This window comes from Crinia signifera, chromosome 3, assembly GCF_055691185.1.
Source record: "Crinia signifera chromosome 3, ASM5569118v1, whole genome shotgun sequence".
Lineage (NCBI taxonomy): Eukaryota > Metazoa > Chordata > Amphibia > Anura > Myobatrachidae > Crinia > Crinia signifera.
In genome coordinates, this window is record NC_139219.1 from 75,118,215 (window position 1) to 75,135,607 (window position 17,393).

General features: G+C 40.6%; 1 protein-coding gene across 7 annotated transcripts in view; it reads left to right on the forward strand.

The window, feature by feature from the left end:
• ACTN2 (actinin alpha 2) overlaps positions 1-17,393 on the forward strand; it is a 110,118-nt gene that overhangs the window by 78,651 nt on the left and 14,074 nt on the right. For all 7 annotated transcript variants that reach the window (XM_083176023.1, XM_083176020.1, XM_083176021.1 and 4 more), the window contains 7 exons: positions 33-125; positions 1,963-2,193; positions 2,610-2,757; positions 7,706-7,856; positions 11,091-11,199; positions 13,087-13,227; positions 14,743-14,925. In XM_083176023.1, the coding sequence (XP_083032149.1) occupies positions 33-125; positions 1,963-2,193; positions 2,610-2,757; positions 7,706-7,856; positions 11,091-11,199; positions 13,087-13,227; positions 14,743-14,925 (1,056 nt within the window). The remainder of the gene's footprint in view (positions 1-32; positions 126-1,962; positions 2,194-2,609; positions 2,758-7,705; positions 7,857-11,090; positions 11,200-13,086; positions 13,228-14,742; positions 14,926-17,393) is intronic.

Below are 17,393 nucleotides of genomic sequence, written 5' to 3' on the forward strand. Positions count from 1 at the left end.
ACTCATGGCTGATACCTCACCATTCCCCACAGGCAGAGACAGCGGCTAATCGTATCTGCAAAATACTTGCTGTGAATCAGGAAAATGAGAAGATGATGGAGGAGTATGAGAGACTGGCAAGTGAGGTAATTATCGTACAGTAATAGCTCTCACAATATTTTGATAAGAAAATATAAATCATACACGTAACATATCAGGAATAATTTAACGGTGTATGCACTCCACAAATATTTACACATTCATTTAGTTGTGAAGACGGTTAGAGAATTAATATCATGGGCTCTCAATCTACAAGCCCTTTTTGTATTTGATCATTTAACAAAAACATTCTGTCTAGTTTGCCTCACTTTTACCTTAAGCAGGCAAAAAGCAGCAGGACCGTAACTACCGGTTGGTAAAGATGGAGGATTGCTGCCCACCTACAGACCTGGGAGACCTGTGTTAGCCCAACACTAGGGAAGGCCCTCTTCAAATTATTACAGCCTTGTAATTTAGTCCAAGCCCCTAGCTCTGGGCTGCGTATCAGAGCTTTCATGATTTTGTAACCCAGAAGGGCAGAGCACACAACATCATGTTTACATCTCAATGCAGCTGAGTTCAAGTTTTAGTTTGACAAGTTCTTTACATTGCCAGAGGTGCCCGCACCCCAATTTATATAAATGGTCCTGAAAGGCATGCTTCATGTATCATGTATCCCAGTCAAGTTCTTGGGAATATACTGTATACCTTTTCCCCAAGCTGTCTGGAAGTATGGCCATAGCAAAGCGGAACTCTGCCTTGAGCTTGCTTCAATCCTGAACTTGTGATGTCATCATGTCACAACGAAGGAGCAGGTCTACAAGGACTAGGATGCAGCAGAGCATCTGGAGTATCCTGGTCTCCAGATAGGTATGTGAAGTTGGCAGGTGTGGTCTAAGAATTCTATTGGTGGCTCTGCAGCGGTGACCAGAGCTTTCTTAGAGAAGACCTATAGATTACATTGTGCCATTCCACGCAGACAGAAAGCAAAATTCTGGTACTACAGGAGAGCCATGGTGCAGCCCTCAACAGCATGCACCCTGGTCGATGGCACCACTCATCCACTCCTAGTTATTGCTCTGTTTGGACAGTCATACTGTAAATGCACCATTTAGTGTAAATTTATTTAATATAGAAGTTGCAGAAAGTTTTATTTTCATCTGAACCTTTTGTCCCCATTTGAAAGTGCAGTAACTAACTTGCGGATAGTTAGAAATCCTGTTGGACAACTCTTGTATTTAACTTTTTTTTTATCAATTAAATTCTTTGCTACAGTTTTTTATCTTACAAAATGCCCAAAAAGCCCTTTTATAAAGTGCTACTGGCTGTCATTTCTACCATAGGCAGATTCATGCAAATATACAGTGTTAATTATACCAGCATCTCTGTATAGTAAACGGAACCTGGTGCTGCAGCTAAATTCTGGGTAATGATAAACTATGCCAGATTATAAATGCAAGGGACATAATAGAATGAAATAATGCTCTATTGCTCTGATTGCAAGGCATTTTGTGCCAGATGTATCAAGCATCAAAAAGTGATAAAGTAGAGGTGATAAACAACCAGCCAATCAGCTCCTACGTGCCATTTTTCAAACCCAGCCTGTAACACAGCAGTTAGGAGCTGATTGGCTGGCTCTTTATCACTTTCCATTTGTAACTGTGATTTATATTCATGCACAGAGAAGTTTATTGAAAATGTAGTGGGCATTCCTGAGCTGGTCCACCTTATAAGCATGTTATACGGGGTGCTATGTGTACATTTATAACATATATGTAACTTGTGGAGAGGTAACCTTACCAATACATGTGCATTCACATTTTCCGTATTGGGTCTTCTGTGTAACTGCCACCAATTTCACACTGTAGATCTTACATTTGGTTTTTATAACTGATTTACCATTTGTGATCTTGTATTTACTTGTAATGGCTTTACATTATATAGCTTTTAGAATGGATCAGACGCACAATCCCATGGCTGGAAAACCGCACCCCAGAGAAGAACCTGCAAGCCATGATGAAGAAGCTGGATGATTTCCGAGACTACCGCCGTAAACACAAACCGCCCAGAGTGCAGGAGAAATGTCAGCTAGAAATCAACTTCAACACTTTGCAGACAAAGCTGAGAATCAGCAATAGGCCGGCGTTCATGCCATCTGAAGGCAAAATGGTGTCTGTAAGTAGGAATGATTTCTGTCCATATACACATAGCAAAGCAATTCAATAACTAACATACAGTACCTTTACAGTACTGTATATAAGTATATAAATACACATCAACATATATCTATTATTTGTTTAGAACATATTAGTTTACATCATTTGATTAATTTAAAAGAGATTTCTGAGTATGTTGGCTTAAAAAATACGACATAGTATACTGTAATACCGTGTGGTATCAATGTGTGTGATTGACCTCCCGTTTCTCGAAGTCTAGGATTCTCCTATTCAATATGCAGCCTAACAGGACTAAGGCTTCAGTGGATGTATAGATGGATGTATAGATTGGAAAATAGAATATGCAAGCATAATATGAAAGCAAAATACATTGATCATTGCAGAATAGCATGAGCAACTCTTCTTGCCATACAGGACATTGCAAATGCCTGGCAAAGGTTGGAGCAGGGCGAGAAGGGATACGAAGAGTGGCTACTGAATGAGCTGAGGAGGCTTCAAAGACTTGATCACTTGGCTGAGAAATTCAGACAGAAGGCAACAACGCATGAGACTTGGACTTCTGGTAAGATGTACAGAAGTGTCACAATCAGAAGCATGTGGGAACTAATTATATTGCTATGCATGGAATTCTTTTTGTCATTGTGCACTGAGACAATACAGGATAGATATACATGATTAAAGTCCAGGAAGATACGGTATACGGTCGATAAGTCCACCATCATAAGGTCGACAAGCATTAGGTCAACCACCGAAGGTCGACACGCCTTAGGTCAACACATGAAAATGGTTGACATGGCTTTAGGTCGACATGGTCATTAGGTCGACACAAGCATTAGGTCACCATTGGGAAGATCGACAGTTAAAAGGGTGACATGGGTTTTTCACTTTTTTAACCGACATGTGCCGACAGGCAGTATGTCATGCCCTACAATAAACTAGGTTGTGGAGGGAGAATATAGCTTAGCGAGGCACCGAGCCTGAAGCATGGCTAGCATAGCAAGCCATGCGAGGGGACGGGGTGTACTTTTTTCAGTGCCCCTGTTGACCTAAAGCCATGTCGACCTTTTTCATGTGATGACCCAAGACCTTCAGTGGTCGACCTAAAGCTTGCCAACCTTAGTTCGGTCGACCCAATGACCCATACCTTCTTTTATAAACAATGAATAGTTAAATAATCACAAAGTATTCGGTTAAAAGTAATAATTTGTCACTATTTTACCGTAAAAGGATATTTAAAGTAGAGATGAATATTAGGATTTTCTCGTTATTTTCAGATTTCATAAATGCCAGTTTATTGGCTTATTGTCATATGTCATCGATGGCAAAGGCAACGATGGCCATCCCTAGTACCGAACTCACTGCAGAGATCTCTGCTGGCTCCAGAGCTCTCTGCATCATTCTGATCTGGGTCCCTCAGAGATGGAGGAACCTGTAGCCCAGGGTTACATACCCCCTGGGTCCCCCATTAATCCGGCTCTGCTACAGGAGCTAGAACCACTGGTAATAAGGATTTAAAAATGAATTACCCAATTGCTGCACAGGATAAAATTACAGTTTTATTGTCATAATCAGGGCTGCCATCAGGAATTTTGGGACAAGAGACTAATTTCCAATCCGGGCCCTGGGCCCCCCCTCATCACTTGACTGTAACCCGGCTCCTGCTCCCCCATCTCCTCTTCCACTGAGCTGCAACCCGGAGGTCCCGGAGTGCAGGCTTCTTCAACTCAGGATGCCGGCGGCTAATTAAAATGTGGCACCGGCTGGTGATCCAATCAAAGCTTGCGTACCAGCAGAAGCTCTGATTGGCTGCCGGTACGCGAGCTCTGATTGGCTCAAAAGAGCCAGTGCAGCATTTTAATTGGCCACCGGCATCCTAGGTTGAATAAGCCTGTGCTCCGGGACCTGCTTTGTCCAGCACACTGAGCGCAGCACAGCAGAGGCATACCCTCCAACTGTACCGATTTTGCCTGTACAGTACCGTTTTTTAACAGTACTGTACCGGCAAAATAATTTTGTACCGATGTACCGATTTTTTGAAGCTGCCCGGCTCTCCCCTCCCTGGTCCCGTTCCCAAGGGTCCCTTGCGGCGCCGGCAGGCATTGCATGCCGCACCCTGCGCACAGTCTGGCGCTCAGGGGACAAATGTGAGACTTACTGCCCTGCCTCACTGTCTGCACAGACTCAGGGCGCGAAAGGGCAGTGAGGCAGAGGCGGGCCTCAGTGACTGAGTCAGTCAGCGCAGTCAGGTGTAGCAGCAGGAGCCGGGGCGCGCATGAGGGGGGATCTATCTGGAGAGGACTACTGAGTGGGACCCCTGGTGACCCGGAGCCTAAGTAAGTGCATGATGCAGTGTTTTTTTTTTTTTTTAAGTTTAGGGGTCGTGGCCACGCCCCCTTTACTCATGGTCACGCCCCTTGTCTGCAGTTGTACCGATTTTTACTCCTCAAATGTTGGAGGGTATGCAGAGGCAGTCAGGAGCGTTGCGGTGGGCAAAATTAGCTGCCCAGGCCCTTCCAGAGGCTGGGGCCCAGCACAGCTGTATCCACAGCACCTCCCTATTGGCGCCCTGGTCACAATGCATATACTTTCAGGGGTCATCCTCGACTCTGAACTGTCCTTTCTTCTCCACATTCAATCTGTCTCCAAATCATGTTACATGCATCTAAAAAACATATCCAAAATATGACCCTATCTCACACAAGACACTACTAAATCTCTTATCCATGCACTCATTATATCCTGCTTTGATAATTGCAACAGTCTGGTAACTGGTCTTCCCAATAACAGACTCTCACCACTACAATCCATTTTAAATGCTGCTGCTAGGCCAAGATTCACATTCTGACACAGAGAATAGGCCAAAATTCACATTCTGATCCAGAGAATAAGTCAAAATTAACATTCTGACACAGAGAATAAGCCAAAATTCAAATTCTGACGCAGAGAATAAGCCAAAATTCACATTATGATAAACAGAGAATAAGCCAAAATTCACATTCTGACACAGAATAAGCCAAAATTCACATTTTGACACAGAGAATAGGTCAAAATTCACATTGTGACACAGAGAATAGGCCAAAATTCACATTCTGACACAGAATAAGCCAAAATTCACATTCTGACACAGATAATAGGTCAAAATTCACATTCTGACACACAGAATAAGCCAAAATTCACATTCTGACCCAGTGAATAAATCAAAATTAACATACTGACACTGAAAATAAGCCAAAATTCAAATTCTGACGCAGAGAATAAGCCAAAATTCACATTCTGACAAAGAATAAGCCAAAATTCACATTTTGACACAGAGAATAGGTCAAAATTCACATTCTGACACAGAATAAGCCAAAATTCACATTCTGACACAGAATAAGCCAAAATTCACATTTTGACACAGAGAATAGGCCAAAATTCACATTCTGACACAGAATAAGCCAAAATTCACATTCTGACACAGAGAATAGGTCAAAATTCACATTCTGACACACAGAATAAGCCAAAATTCACATTCTGACCCAGTGAATAAATCAAAATTAACATACTGACACTGAAAATAAGCCAAAATTCAAATTCTGACGCAGAGAATAAGCCAAAATTCACATTCTGACACAGAATAAGCCAAAATTCACATTCTGACACAAAGAATAGGTCAAAATTCACATTGTGACACACAGAATAAGCCAAAATTCACATTCTGACCCAGTGAATAAATCAAAATTAACATACTGACACTGAAAATAAGCCAAAATTCAAATTCTGACGCAGAGAATAAGCCAAAATTCACATTCTGACACAGAATAAGCCAAAATTCACATTCTGACACAGAGAATAAGCCAAAATTCACATTCTGACACAGAATAAGACAAAATTCACATTCTGACACACAGAATAAGCCAACATTCACATTGTGACACAAAAAATAAGCCAAAATTCACATTCTGACATAGAGAATAGGCCAAAATTCACATTCTGACACAGAAAATAAGCCAAATTCACATTGTGACACAGGGAATGAGTAAAAATTCACATTCTGACCCATGGTGCCAGATAACACATATGTCCCCATGGTGCCAGATAACACATATGCCCCCACGGTGCCAGATAACACATATGCCCCCACAGTGCCAGATAACACATATGACCCCATAAGATAACACATATGCCCCCAAAGTGCCAGATAACACATATGCCCCCATAAGATAACACATATGCCCCCATAAGATAACACACATGCCCCCATAACATAACACACATGCCCCCATAAGATAACACATATGCCCCTATAAGATAACACACATGCCCACACAGTGCCAGATAACACACACAAAAAAGGCATCTTACCGCTGGCAGGCACATGGAGGGTTACTTCATCCCCGTGCTGACGGGGAAGCACTGTTCTGCTCCCTGATGCTGCCTCTGGCAGGGGGTAACCCTCACTGCAGCCGATCACCGACCTCCGGAACCCCCCCTTCCCACCTCCACCGCTAAGCACCTCAGCCCTGCACTGTGCCTGTGCGCGGTGACGTCACACGTGTACCCGCACAATGCACTACTGGGAACGCTGAAACTAGGAGAGGCTTCAGAAGAAAATGTGCAATATTACCTCACATTTTCTTCTGAAGCCTCTCCTTGATCCTGCGGGCCACAAAAGTAGGTGGCCCGCGGGCCGCGAGTTTGACATGGCTGATATAGATGATAAGATAATAGGTAGAATCCCATCTTCAATTGAACTCCCATCTTTGAAAATTTACCCCATATCTCTTTGTTCTCAGTATAGTGAGACTGGGGTTCTGTCTCACTTTTTGGTCTGCCAGCCTTCTGTTTTCACTAAATGCACATATCAATATCTTCTAAACTAAGGCTGGCCAAACCTGTCCTCAAGATCTACCAATAGTTCATGTTTTTCAGGCAACCTGTGGCTCTATAGTAGGAATGATGCAGCAGGTTTGAAAATGTGACAAATCTACCCCTTTCAAACAGCATAAATTACCCGGGTCATCCCGGGTCAGTGTGTGGTGTGAAAGTGCCTTTGGAAAAATTCAGGTCCAGCAACTTGGTAATCCGACCCAGGTAAAAAGAAGGGTTTTACCAAAATCGAACCTGAGTTGCTGGGCAGTGTGAACAGGTAACCCGGGTCAACCGTTCACTTCTATGGAGGAGGTATCAGCATTACCGTAATGCTGTCTCCTCCCCCATCCCCGCCTGATTTGCTGACGCTCCATACTGCCCCCCAGATGACGTCAGTGACCCAGCAATAAGCCAAATCCTGGGTGCAACCCAGCATTTGTGGTCTGAAAGCAGCATTAGTTATGACGACAGCTGTGCACCAGCTAGGGGTTTTAGAAAACGTGAACTGTTGGTAGATCTTGTGGAGCGGTTTGGCCAGCCCTGTTCTGTACAATTGTCTGCCTATCAATAGTTTTGTAACCTCCCAAAAATGTACTAATATTCCAAAAAATTTATTTGACGACAATAAGAATCTATTTTAAATTTATATATGTTTACAGGAAAGGAGCAAATGCTAATACAAAAAGACTATGAGTGCGCGTCTCTGACAGAAGTGCGCGCACTACTGAGGAAGCATGAGGCCTTTGAGAGCGAACTGGCATCTCGCCAAGACAGAGTGGAGCAGATTGCTGCCATCGCCCAAGAGCTGAAGTATGTTCCACTCGCAGACACACAGCTGCTGACATTTAGCTGATAAAACTATTTCCGTGGCATTCAATGGTGTCATAGGTACTGTGTAAAAGAATTCTTAGCATAGTTTGGTAAGAATATTATCTTGAGCTTTTCAAAACCCTCTTCTTTTAGTGGCTAAATTTAGCCATCACTCAGAATTCTTCAATTTCTATGAATGTTCCAACAGGCTTGTAATACTCTACTTCCCCACATACATAGCAGTGGATGTGTACTTTAGGAATATAGTTGGCAAAATACAAATACGGTCAGATTCGTATTTTGAATACGAATTTTATCGGTGGAGTATTTAATTTACAAATTCATATTCCGGTGGATAATTTCCAAAGGTGTCGTATTTTTTAGATTTATATTGAGCAATATCGTATGGAGTCGTATTGAGTCATATTTGGTGGCCATATATATGGCTGCTAAATGCAAATAACTATAACCAGCCCCGGACTCGAAGAGCCAGTCCTGCTTCTAGAAATTCACGGGGCAAAACACGTAGGGGTCCCCTGAATTTCTACAACCAGCACCAGGCTCAGGGACTGGTCCTGGTTCCCAAAATACAGGGGACAAAATGAGTAGGGGTCCCCCGTATTTCAAGAACCAGCACTGGGCCCAACCAGCCGGCAGGGTAATGCCACAGCTGGGGGGAGACTTTTTATACAAGTATTCAAAACATTACCCCTGACTGGTCAGCATGGGCAGATACCCTAGGGAAGTGCGGACCCCCCCAATGAAGGGGTCCCCCCTCTAGGATTAACCCTGCCCGTGCTGAAGCCCAGGGCTGTCCCCGGTTCCCCTGGGAGGTGGGCACAGGGCTGATGGGAATGGTGTCAAAATAAGAATAAACTATTGGATTCTGCTGTGGAACTATGAATCCCAGCAAGCCTCCCCACATAATTGGACTTGAAGAACCACAAGTCCCAGCATGTGAGGCATTAATGGCCATGCTGGGACTTGTAATTCCACAGCAGAACCATTAGCCAAATATACACACGCTAGAAATGTATAACTTTATTATACTCACACACACCACATACATACATACATACATACATACATACATACATACATACATACATACTGATACTTACATCTCCTTGGTGTAGATCAGGTACTCTTCTTTTCTGAAGTAATCCACTGTACTTGGCAAATAAATAAAACGTGCACCCTGTACCATGGCGTACAATATAGAGATTCAGCGCTTCTCATTCCTAATGGCGCTGTTGGCCACCTAGCAGACAATCAGGAGCCGAGTTTTGGAAACTTGGCTCCTGATTGGCCACTAGGCGGCCAATATTGCCATTTGGAGTGAGAAGCTTCTCGCTGTTCGCCGTGGTATGGGGTGCACATTTTTTTTCTTTTTGCCAAGTACGTGGATTACTTCTGAAGAGGACCTGATCCACACCAAGGAGATGTAAGTATCAGTATGTATGTGGTGTGTGTGAGTGTAACACACACCACATGCTGGCTGGTTGGGCCCGGTGCTGATTCTTGAAATACGGGGGACTCCTACTCATTTTGTCCCCCGTATTTTGGGAGCCAGGACTGGCCCTTGAGCCTGGTACTGGTTGTAGAAATTCTGAACAGCTGTATAGATGGCACCTGTCTGTAGTCTCCAAAAGATGCTAAAGGGAGAACTGGCTGTAGGGTGTCAATCCATTTGGATCACCCTGCTAGCCAGAACAGTGCCACCCAAAGAGCCCTGCACTCATATACACCTTGATACAGTCCTAATTATTATAATCACAATTATCATGGCTGTCTTGTTTGGCACATACATTTCAGAATGTCATAATTTCCAAATCACACATAACATTTGATAATTGAAAGAGTGATGAGACCACATTGGGATATTTTCCTTTTTTACAAATCACTCACAGCCCCAGTAGAGGGCACTGTTGATATTTGTACAGTCCTCCCTGAAGCCACTGACAGCCGTTTACTGTTCCTTTCTAACCTCACACATTTTAGCCATTTTGAATTGTACACAGCAGTGAGTTAACCAACAAAAACAGTAGAGCTGATTACTGCGGGTAAATTTACATGTGAAATGCATTTTCAGTATGTTTCACTCCAGCAAATGAGGGAATAGCTAATTGCTTCAATTTTATTCCCTAACACTTTCTGGAAGTTGTATCCATATAAACAGACTGCCTGTTACCTCCACGATTGAGGGGATGAAAGTCTAGTGGGCAGTTTAATTGCACTGCAGGGGTGCAATCCAAATCCAATAGAAAAGGAAATAGTGGCATTTCACTCTTTTGTTATTTTTCTTTTTCTTTTGTTATCTTTCTTTTAGCATATATAGTCATTAAATAAAGACAAAAGGGCTCTCAGGGTCAATAACTGCCCTCACAGGCATACAAATTACTGCAACAAAAGGACGGTTTTAGATGCATCGTATATATCACTAGGTCAGAGGGGAATGGGACCCAAAAGCTATAACTTTTACCCTATTTGCAAGTCTATTCACACACAAACATATCAACTATCTCTTTTTTAACTGAGATACATATAATGTGTGCATAACAGCACTGAAATAAATAAAAAATAATGACATTATTAAACAATTGGCCGATGAGTTGCAAAGCCTACATGTGGGAGGAGATTTATCAAATATTGGAGGGATATTAAGAGGTAAGAAATAAAGTGCCAATCAATCAGCCTGGAAAATGACACTGTAGAAGCTGATTGGTTGATACTTTACTTTATCTCTCTCCATGTTACCTTATAATTGATAAATCTCTCCCATAATCTGGGTCCACGGTTGAAAATGTCTAGTATTGCTGGGCCTTTTCCTGTTTGGGTACTATTTTTCTTTATAAATTAAATGGTCCAATTACAAAGATTGTAGGAGGCATTATAAGGCTCAGACACATTTGTCAGAAATAACTATTGGTTTAGAGATATATTAATCTAATGGGATTTGCAAGATGTTTTTTTTTTCCTGTCACATACTTCCCAGCAGTATGACCATTTAAAAGCTACACACTTATTGGTGAATGATTTGTATCCGTATAATGTACAATCTATAGATTGTAAGCTTGCGAGCAGGGCCCTCCTACATTTTGACTGTCTGTAAATACACTGTTTTGTTGTATCACTGTCTGCTATTGTAAAGCGCAACGGAATATGCTGCGCTATATAAGAAACTGTTAATAAATAAAATAAATAAATAATGTGTTTGTCTTGTTCTCCATCCAGTGAGTTGGACTATCATGATGCAGCAAGAGTTAATGAACGATGTCAAAAGATATGTGATCAGTGGGACAGACTTGGAACATTAACACAGAAAAGGCGGGAAGCTCTTGAGGTAAATGTTATATATGACAAAACAATTTCAAGCAAAGAACCATCACTGAAAGGTTGGCTGGTTATAATATTTTGGACCATAATAATAACATTTCCGGGGTGAACTGCCCTGCTTCAATAGGGGCAGATTCAATAAACTGATGGTTTAATATGCTGATGGCAGCTGGTGTTTATTTATTTATTTACAGTTTCTTATATAGCGAAGCAGATTCCGTTGCGCTTTAGAATTGTTGAACATTTATCCGTCTATTGTGGTAGGCAGATTCTGCTCTTACCTCCAGAGGCTGCAAGCGTAATCTGTCTTCTTAAATTACCTCAAGTTACCTTCTTTGTTGCACCTCGTGGAAGCTGCCATGACCCGTTTCAGCAGCTTTTCTGGTGAAATGAATCTGCATTTCATCAGAGAACGTCTCAAATTCACATCACCCCATCTCCCTGGCTGCATTAGCTGTATGCCCACCTTTCCAATCTCCATGGGGTTCCATTACCACTCATCTGTGTAAAGCCAAAAAATTCAGGCACCTCACGCCAAGAAGGGGTGAGACGATTGACTATGGGCGCCGCTGGCTGAGCTGACAGGCGACCCAGGCAGCAGTCAGCGCTGAGCTTATGCACGGGACAGGGACCCGCTCATTAAATATACACTGCGCTGGGTCCCCGCTCATTAGATATGCATAGAGCGGGAACAGCTTAGCGCTCACTGCTGCCTCAGTCGTCCTTCAGTTCAGCCAGCGGCACCCACCACAGACCCCACTGGCGCCGCTCCCCCAAGCCACCGCAGGGTCTGCCACATATGTAGCTATGCCACTGAGCACAAGATCACCTAATCACGATGTTTGCAGTATTACCATCTGAGTAGGCTTACTTATGTGCACAACGGATCCTGCTTATGGGCTGTCTCCCAAGTATAGCACATGTATGTAAACTATCGGGTTTACATACATCTCAGAACAAGAATGGTGTGTGTTAATCATAAAAATACTATCACCACTAGATGGCGATGCTATAGTCAATTATATACAAATTATAGTGAGTCATTCAGTGGAGAAAATATATATATCTTTCTTTTAGAAAAAAGCAACACAATTAAAATATACAATTCATATGTAAATACACTCAAATAGGACATACAAGACACACAACATATAACATATAAAAAGGCATGGACTAACTATGAGGCTTGTTTGGCTATAAATGTTAGAGCTTTTAGGCAATAGTTCTTCTATTGAGGCTATGGGTGAGCAATAGTTACCAGTCCCGCATGAGTATTATAGATATCCTTTGTGGAAGTTCATATGGGCACCTCCGGCTTCCTCAGCTGAGTCACTTCTTTTTTGTATCTCTGAATCAGGCCTGGATTAAGCCTTGGGGTAGCCCAGGGCACTGAAGACAGGGGCTCCGGGCATCACCTGAGCTAAACTATTTTATTAATAAGAAAGATTTTTCAACAAAGGTGATTGCAATTATACATTAAGAGGGCAGTTCAGGTAGGCAGCATATTGTCCCACCTGGAACGGGTCATGTTGGGAGCTATGGATTGTGTATATTCATTTGAAACCAATGGTGTATATTAGAATAAATCTAATAGTTTAATAATGCTTGGCTACTGTTTGTACTGTACTGTTTATAGCTCCACCTTTTCCTATGTATGACACTCAGCTAATGGCTTCAGAGGTGCGTGAGCTAATCGTGAGGCATGTGGTGGACAACTAGGTAGAGTTCTCCATCATGTCTCACGAAAGCGAGGAGGACAACTGCACTACTGTACATCTCTCCTGCAGCCAGAGGCATAAAATTAACCAAGCATACACTGTAAGTTAAGGTGGGATGATGGGAAACACAAATGGTCGTGGCCTTATATATAGTTTCTCTGTATTCTTCTGTGCAGCGGACGGAGAAACTTTTAGAAACTGTTGATCATCTTCACTTGGAGTTTATCAAGAGAGCTGGACCTTTTAATATCTGGATGGAGGGAGCCATGGAGGATCTTCAGGACATGTTTATTGTCCACAGTGTGGAAGAAATACAGGTGCTGTGTTTGTAGTATGCAATGAGATTTGAAACTGACTGTAAAAAAATATTTTTAAGCAGAACGAAAAGCAAGAAAAATGATTATGTTGTACATAGTAAACTGTACTGTCATCCTTTCTTTGAATATGAGAACAATGTTGGTTAGTCAACAAATGAAACAAAAATTGTTCGCCACATGCTGCTGGGTGCTGTCTAGTGGCAAGTCTCCTGTAAGGCAGCAGAGATATTAAACTCCAATCTTCTGACACATTTAGCTTGTAATGTGTCAAGATCACTGATTGGTCATTGTTAGCGTAATAATTAAAGAAAACTGCATTGTATCAAAGAAGTAGAATTTCATAAATCTACTGACTGCCACTGGGAAAAAGATTATCTCCTAAAAAGCAGACATGGGTCCCATGCAGTCCTGACATCTAGGGTTGAGGGATTTACTAGTAAATAATTCTATGTATGAAGAGATGTATTATTATACCAGCCAATAGTGACATGGCTTGTTAAAATGGTTGATCGTACGCTAATTTGTCCCAATTCTCTTGTGAGGAATGTGAACAGATGTATATTAGTTGGAGTTAAAATTTTAAGACAGGAAACCTATAAAAGAAATAAGAACAATATGAAAGGTAGAAAAAAATACAAAACGATTTATGTGTATAAGGGAAAGATACATAAAATCAGAATTGTGAGGCCATTAATCCAGTAACTTTTAACACAATAAAACCACAAATTCAATTTTTCTAATTGTATACAGATTTGATATCTATATGTATATCTATTTGTTAATAAAGTAGTCATTTTCCTCTTTGTCCTCTATAATAATAATTATTATTATTTTTATTATTATTAGCAATAAAAATAATAATTATATTATTAATCGTAAGAATAATGATAATCATAATAATTATTATTATGTGTTTACTTGTTCTGATGATGATGATGATGATGATGATGATGATGATGATGATGATGACGGTGATAATAATAATTATTAGTATTATTATTAGTATTATTATATGATTATTATTCTTTAAATATGTAGTTACAAGTGGAACACATTTAATAGATTGCTCACAAGCTTCTAATCAGCAGGTTATCCAAAGAACCAGTTGTCTGTTACCTCTATGCACCATTTACCATAATACTACAAGATGTAATAAATCAGCATTTTATAAATAGTAACAGTAAAATTCTGAGGATTCACCCGATAAATATCGACTGATGTACTATATCTTACATAGATTCGTTAATGTGATTAAAACAACAAATCAGTGTGAATTGCATGTATTCTGTGGAAATGAAATACATATATTATAGAGGGATTTATATTTCGTGTGCTGATGTCAATACTTTCTGCAGCTGTTTGAATATCGCACATAGTCCACAACAGATTCTGAGATCCGAGCCACAGCATTTGTTTCTCTGTGAGCAGCTGTAGTATATATTTCCCATACCCTAATGCTGAGCTACTGCATAAGTATTGATATAATAATAAATGTATACTTTGTTTTTTACTCAGAAATTAATAACTGCCCATGAACAATTTAAAGCCACCCTACCGGAAGCAGACAGCGAAAGACAAGCAATTATGGGCATCCAAAATGAGGTGGAAAAAGTGATTCAGAGCTACAACATTAAAGTATCTTCAGTCAATCCCTATAGCACACTTACGCTGGATGAGCTCCGTACCAAATGGGAAAAGGTAAATACAGTACAATCGGGGAGTAGCCAGCATACTTCTTGTTTAGCACTAATAAAGATAACAAACAGCAGTCTTACAGAAAATACAAGAATGATTATAATGCATTATTATTACATTTCTGACAGAACAATAACGACTATTTATGCTTATTTATTACATTCCAATGTGCCAACGCCCTGCCACAGACTCTTGTCACTCACTAAATTACTAGCAATAAAGTACTCTGAGCATGGTGAGGGAAGTGAGCCAGGCAAGGGGACGCTGTACATTTTAATGTGTCCATGTCGACGTACGATTACATAGACACCAAAAACGCATGAAAAACTCATGCCGACCTTTTGACTGTTGACCTTGCCTATGTTGACCATAAGCTGGTGTCGACCAACGGTATGTCGACCATTTTTCGGTGTTGACCTACAGATAGAGCCATCCTCATCTAGTCCTTTATTAGGACTAAGTGAGCCAGAGTTGTCAGACTTAATCCTATGCAGCTGAGAAAAATAGGCCATGGCTCACCATGGCTATCCAGAGAAGGCAAGTTGAAGAAGGTTCCATTTGTAGTCACTGTTAACCATTAGTAGTCGACCTAGTGACTGTTGACCTAGACATTGTCTATCATCTATACCGTAATTGGCACCTCTTGGACTATTTGGTAAATCGCTGATGTGGTGTCATGACCTCTAGAATGGCCATACTATACACCAGATGACTGCAGACCAATCAGTAAGTATAGAATGAGGCACAGATTGTCAGGCTGAAGGTCACAACTGGACTGACACAAGGTCAAATTCATAAAACATTTAGGCAACAAGAGGAGAACGGATTCCTGCACAGGACATTACTTATAAATATTTGCTAATGAAATTTGCTGGCAAAAATGAATTCTTTACAAACAAAATGAGAAAAATAAAAATATGTATTTTAGGATGTTGGTGGTGCTCACGTAAAATGAATTACAATAATCAACTAAAGGATGTTTCTTGCATAAAGGAAAAAAAGAGAGAGAACTGCTTTTCAGGGGCACGTTTGGAATTTATATAGATTGAACTAATTTTTCTTAGGTATCAATTAAAAATATAAAGCAGTTAATCTTTAATATACAGGACCATAAATGCACAATAGACTGTTAAAAATAAATAATACATTTTAATTATTAAAATTTATATTATTTATTTATTTTTAACAGTCTATTGTGCATTTATTGTCCTAAATTAGAAATCTATTGTTGTGATCCCAAATGGTGGGCTAGAAATTCTGAAACGGGTGTGACTGTTATATAGAGGGTCTCAGCGCAGTCCTCCACTTTTCCCTTTTCTAGTGTACATATGTATATGCTGTGGTTATGTACCCACAGTTTGACTGCTGCTCTGATTTGAGGTATCTTACTATAATAGATTTATCAAAGTGGAGGGTTTGGTAGATCTGTATTTTAAGAGAAGTCTACTAGACAACTAATTGAACAATCTATTCATTTCATACTTGCCTACATTTTTAAACTAGTTTCAGGGAGATTATAGTTGGTAGCAGAATTTTGCACAGCACCCCATTGAGGGGGCGTGTCATGCTCCTCCTAAAGGGTGTGTCTCTTTCCATATATGGAGAGATTTTGAATGTGGCACCTAGAAGCGTGGGTGTGTACTGCTACATCTGAGAGGAATCTTGTAAAATTACTTATATCCAAATGTAGATGAGCCCCAGAGCAGTTAGTAAGAGCTACTATACTTGCTAAAGTGCTGGAAAATGGTACTGATGATTCAATGTAAATGTATCTGTCTCTCATTCCTTTTTTCCCCAAAAATGTAACAGTGTAATGTGGGCTAGGTGAAATGAGGGAGATTGCTAGACTAATGAAGGAGAGAGGGAGATTGCTGCTATTTCAGGGAGTCTCCTGCAGAATGCAGGAGGGTAGGCTACTATGATTAATTTTACATTTAAAGTGTAAAATAGCGCACAGCCACATCTTCTTCTGTTCTTTAATATACAGTATAATGGAAAAAGAAAAGGTTAAAGAGTATCCTGTTCCTTATAAATTATAAGTGGACTCTGGTGGCATTACATTCTTCCCGTGGTCCAAGTTCTTCTTTTTCACATATACAATGCTTTGCAAAAGTTGTAGGCAGTTGTTGGAAAAATGCTGCAAAGTAGAAATGTTAATACCTTATTTTTATCAGTTAACAAAATACAAAGTGAATAAACGAACGAGAAATCTAAATTGAATCAATGTTTTGGTGTGCCTTCAAAACAGTATAAATTCTTCTAGGTACACTTGCACAAAGTAAGGGATTATACTAGTCCGGTGTATGATTAACCAATCATACCAAACAGGTGATAATAAACATCATTTTCACAGCAAAAAGACAAGGTAATTATGCTGCATCAACAAGGTATCTCCATAGCAAAGATCAATAATCTGGATCTGTTCCGAATTGGCCTACATGGAAGAACTGCAGCCAAAAAATGACTCAGCT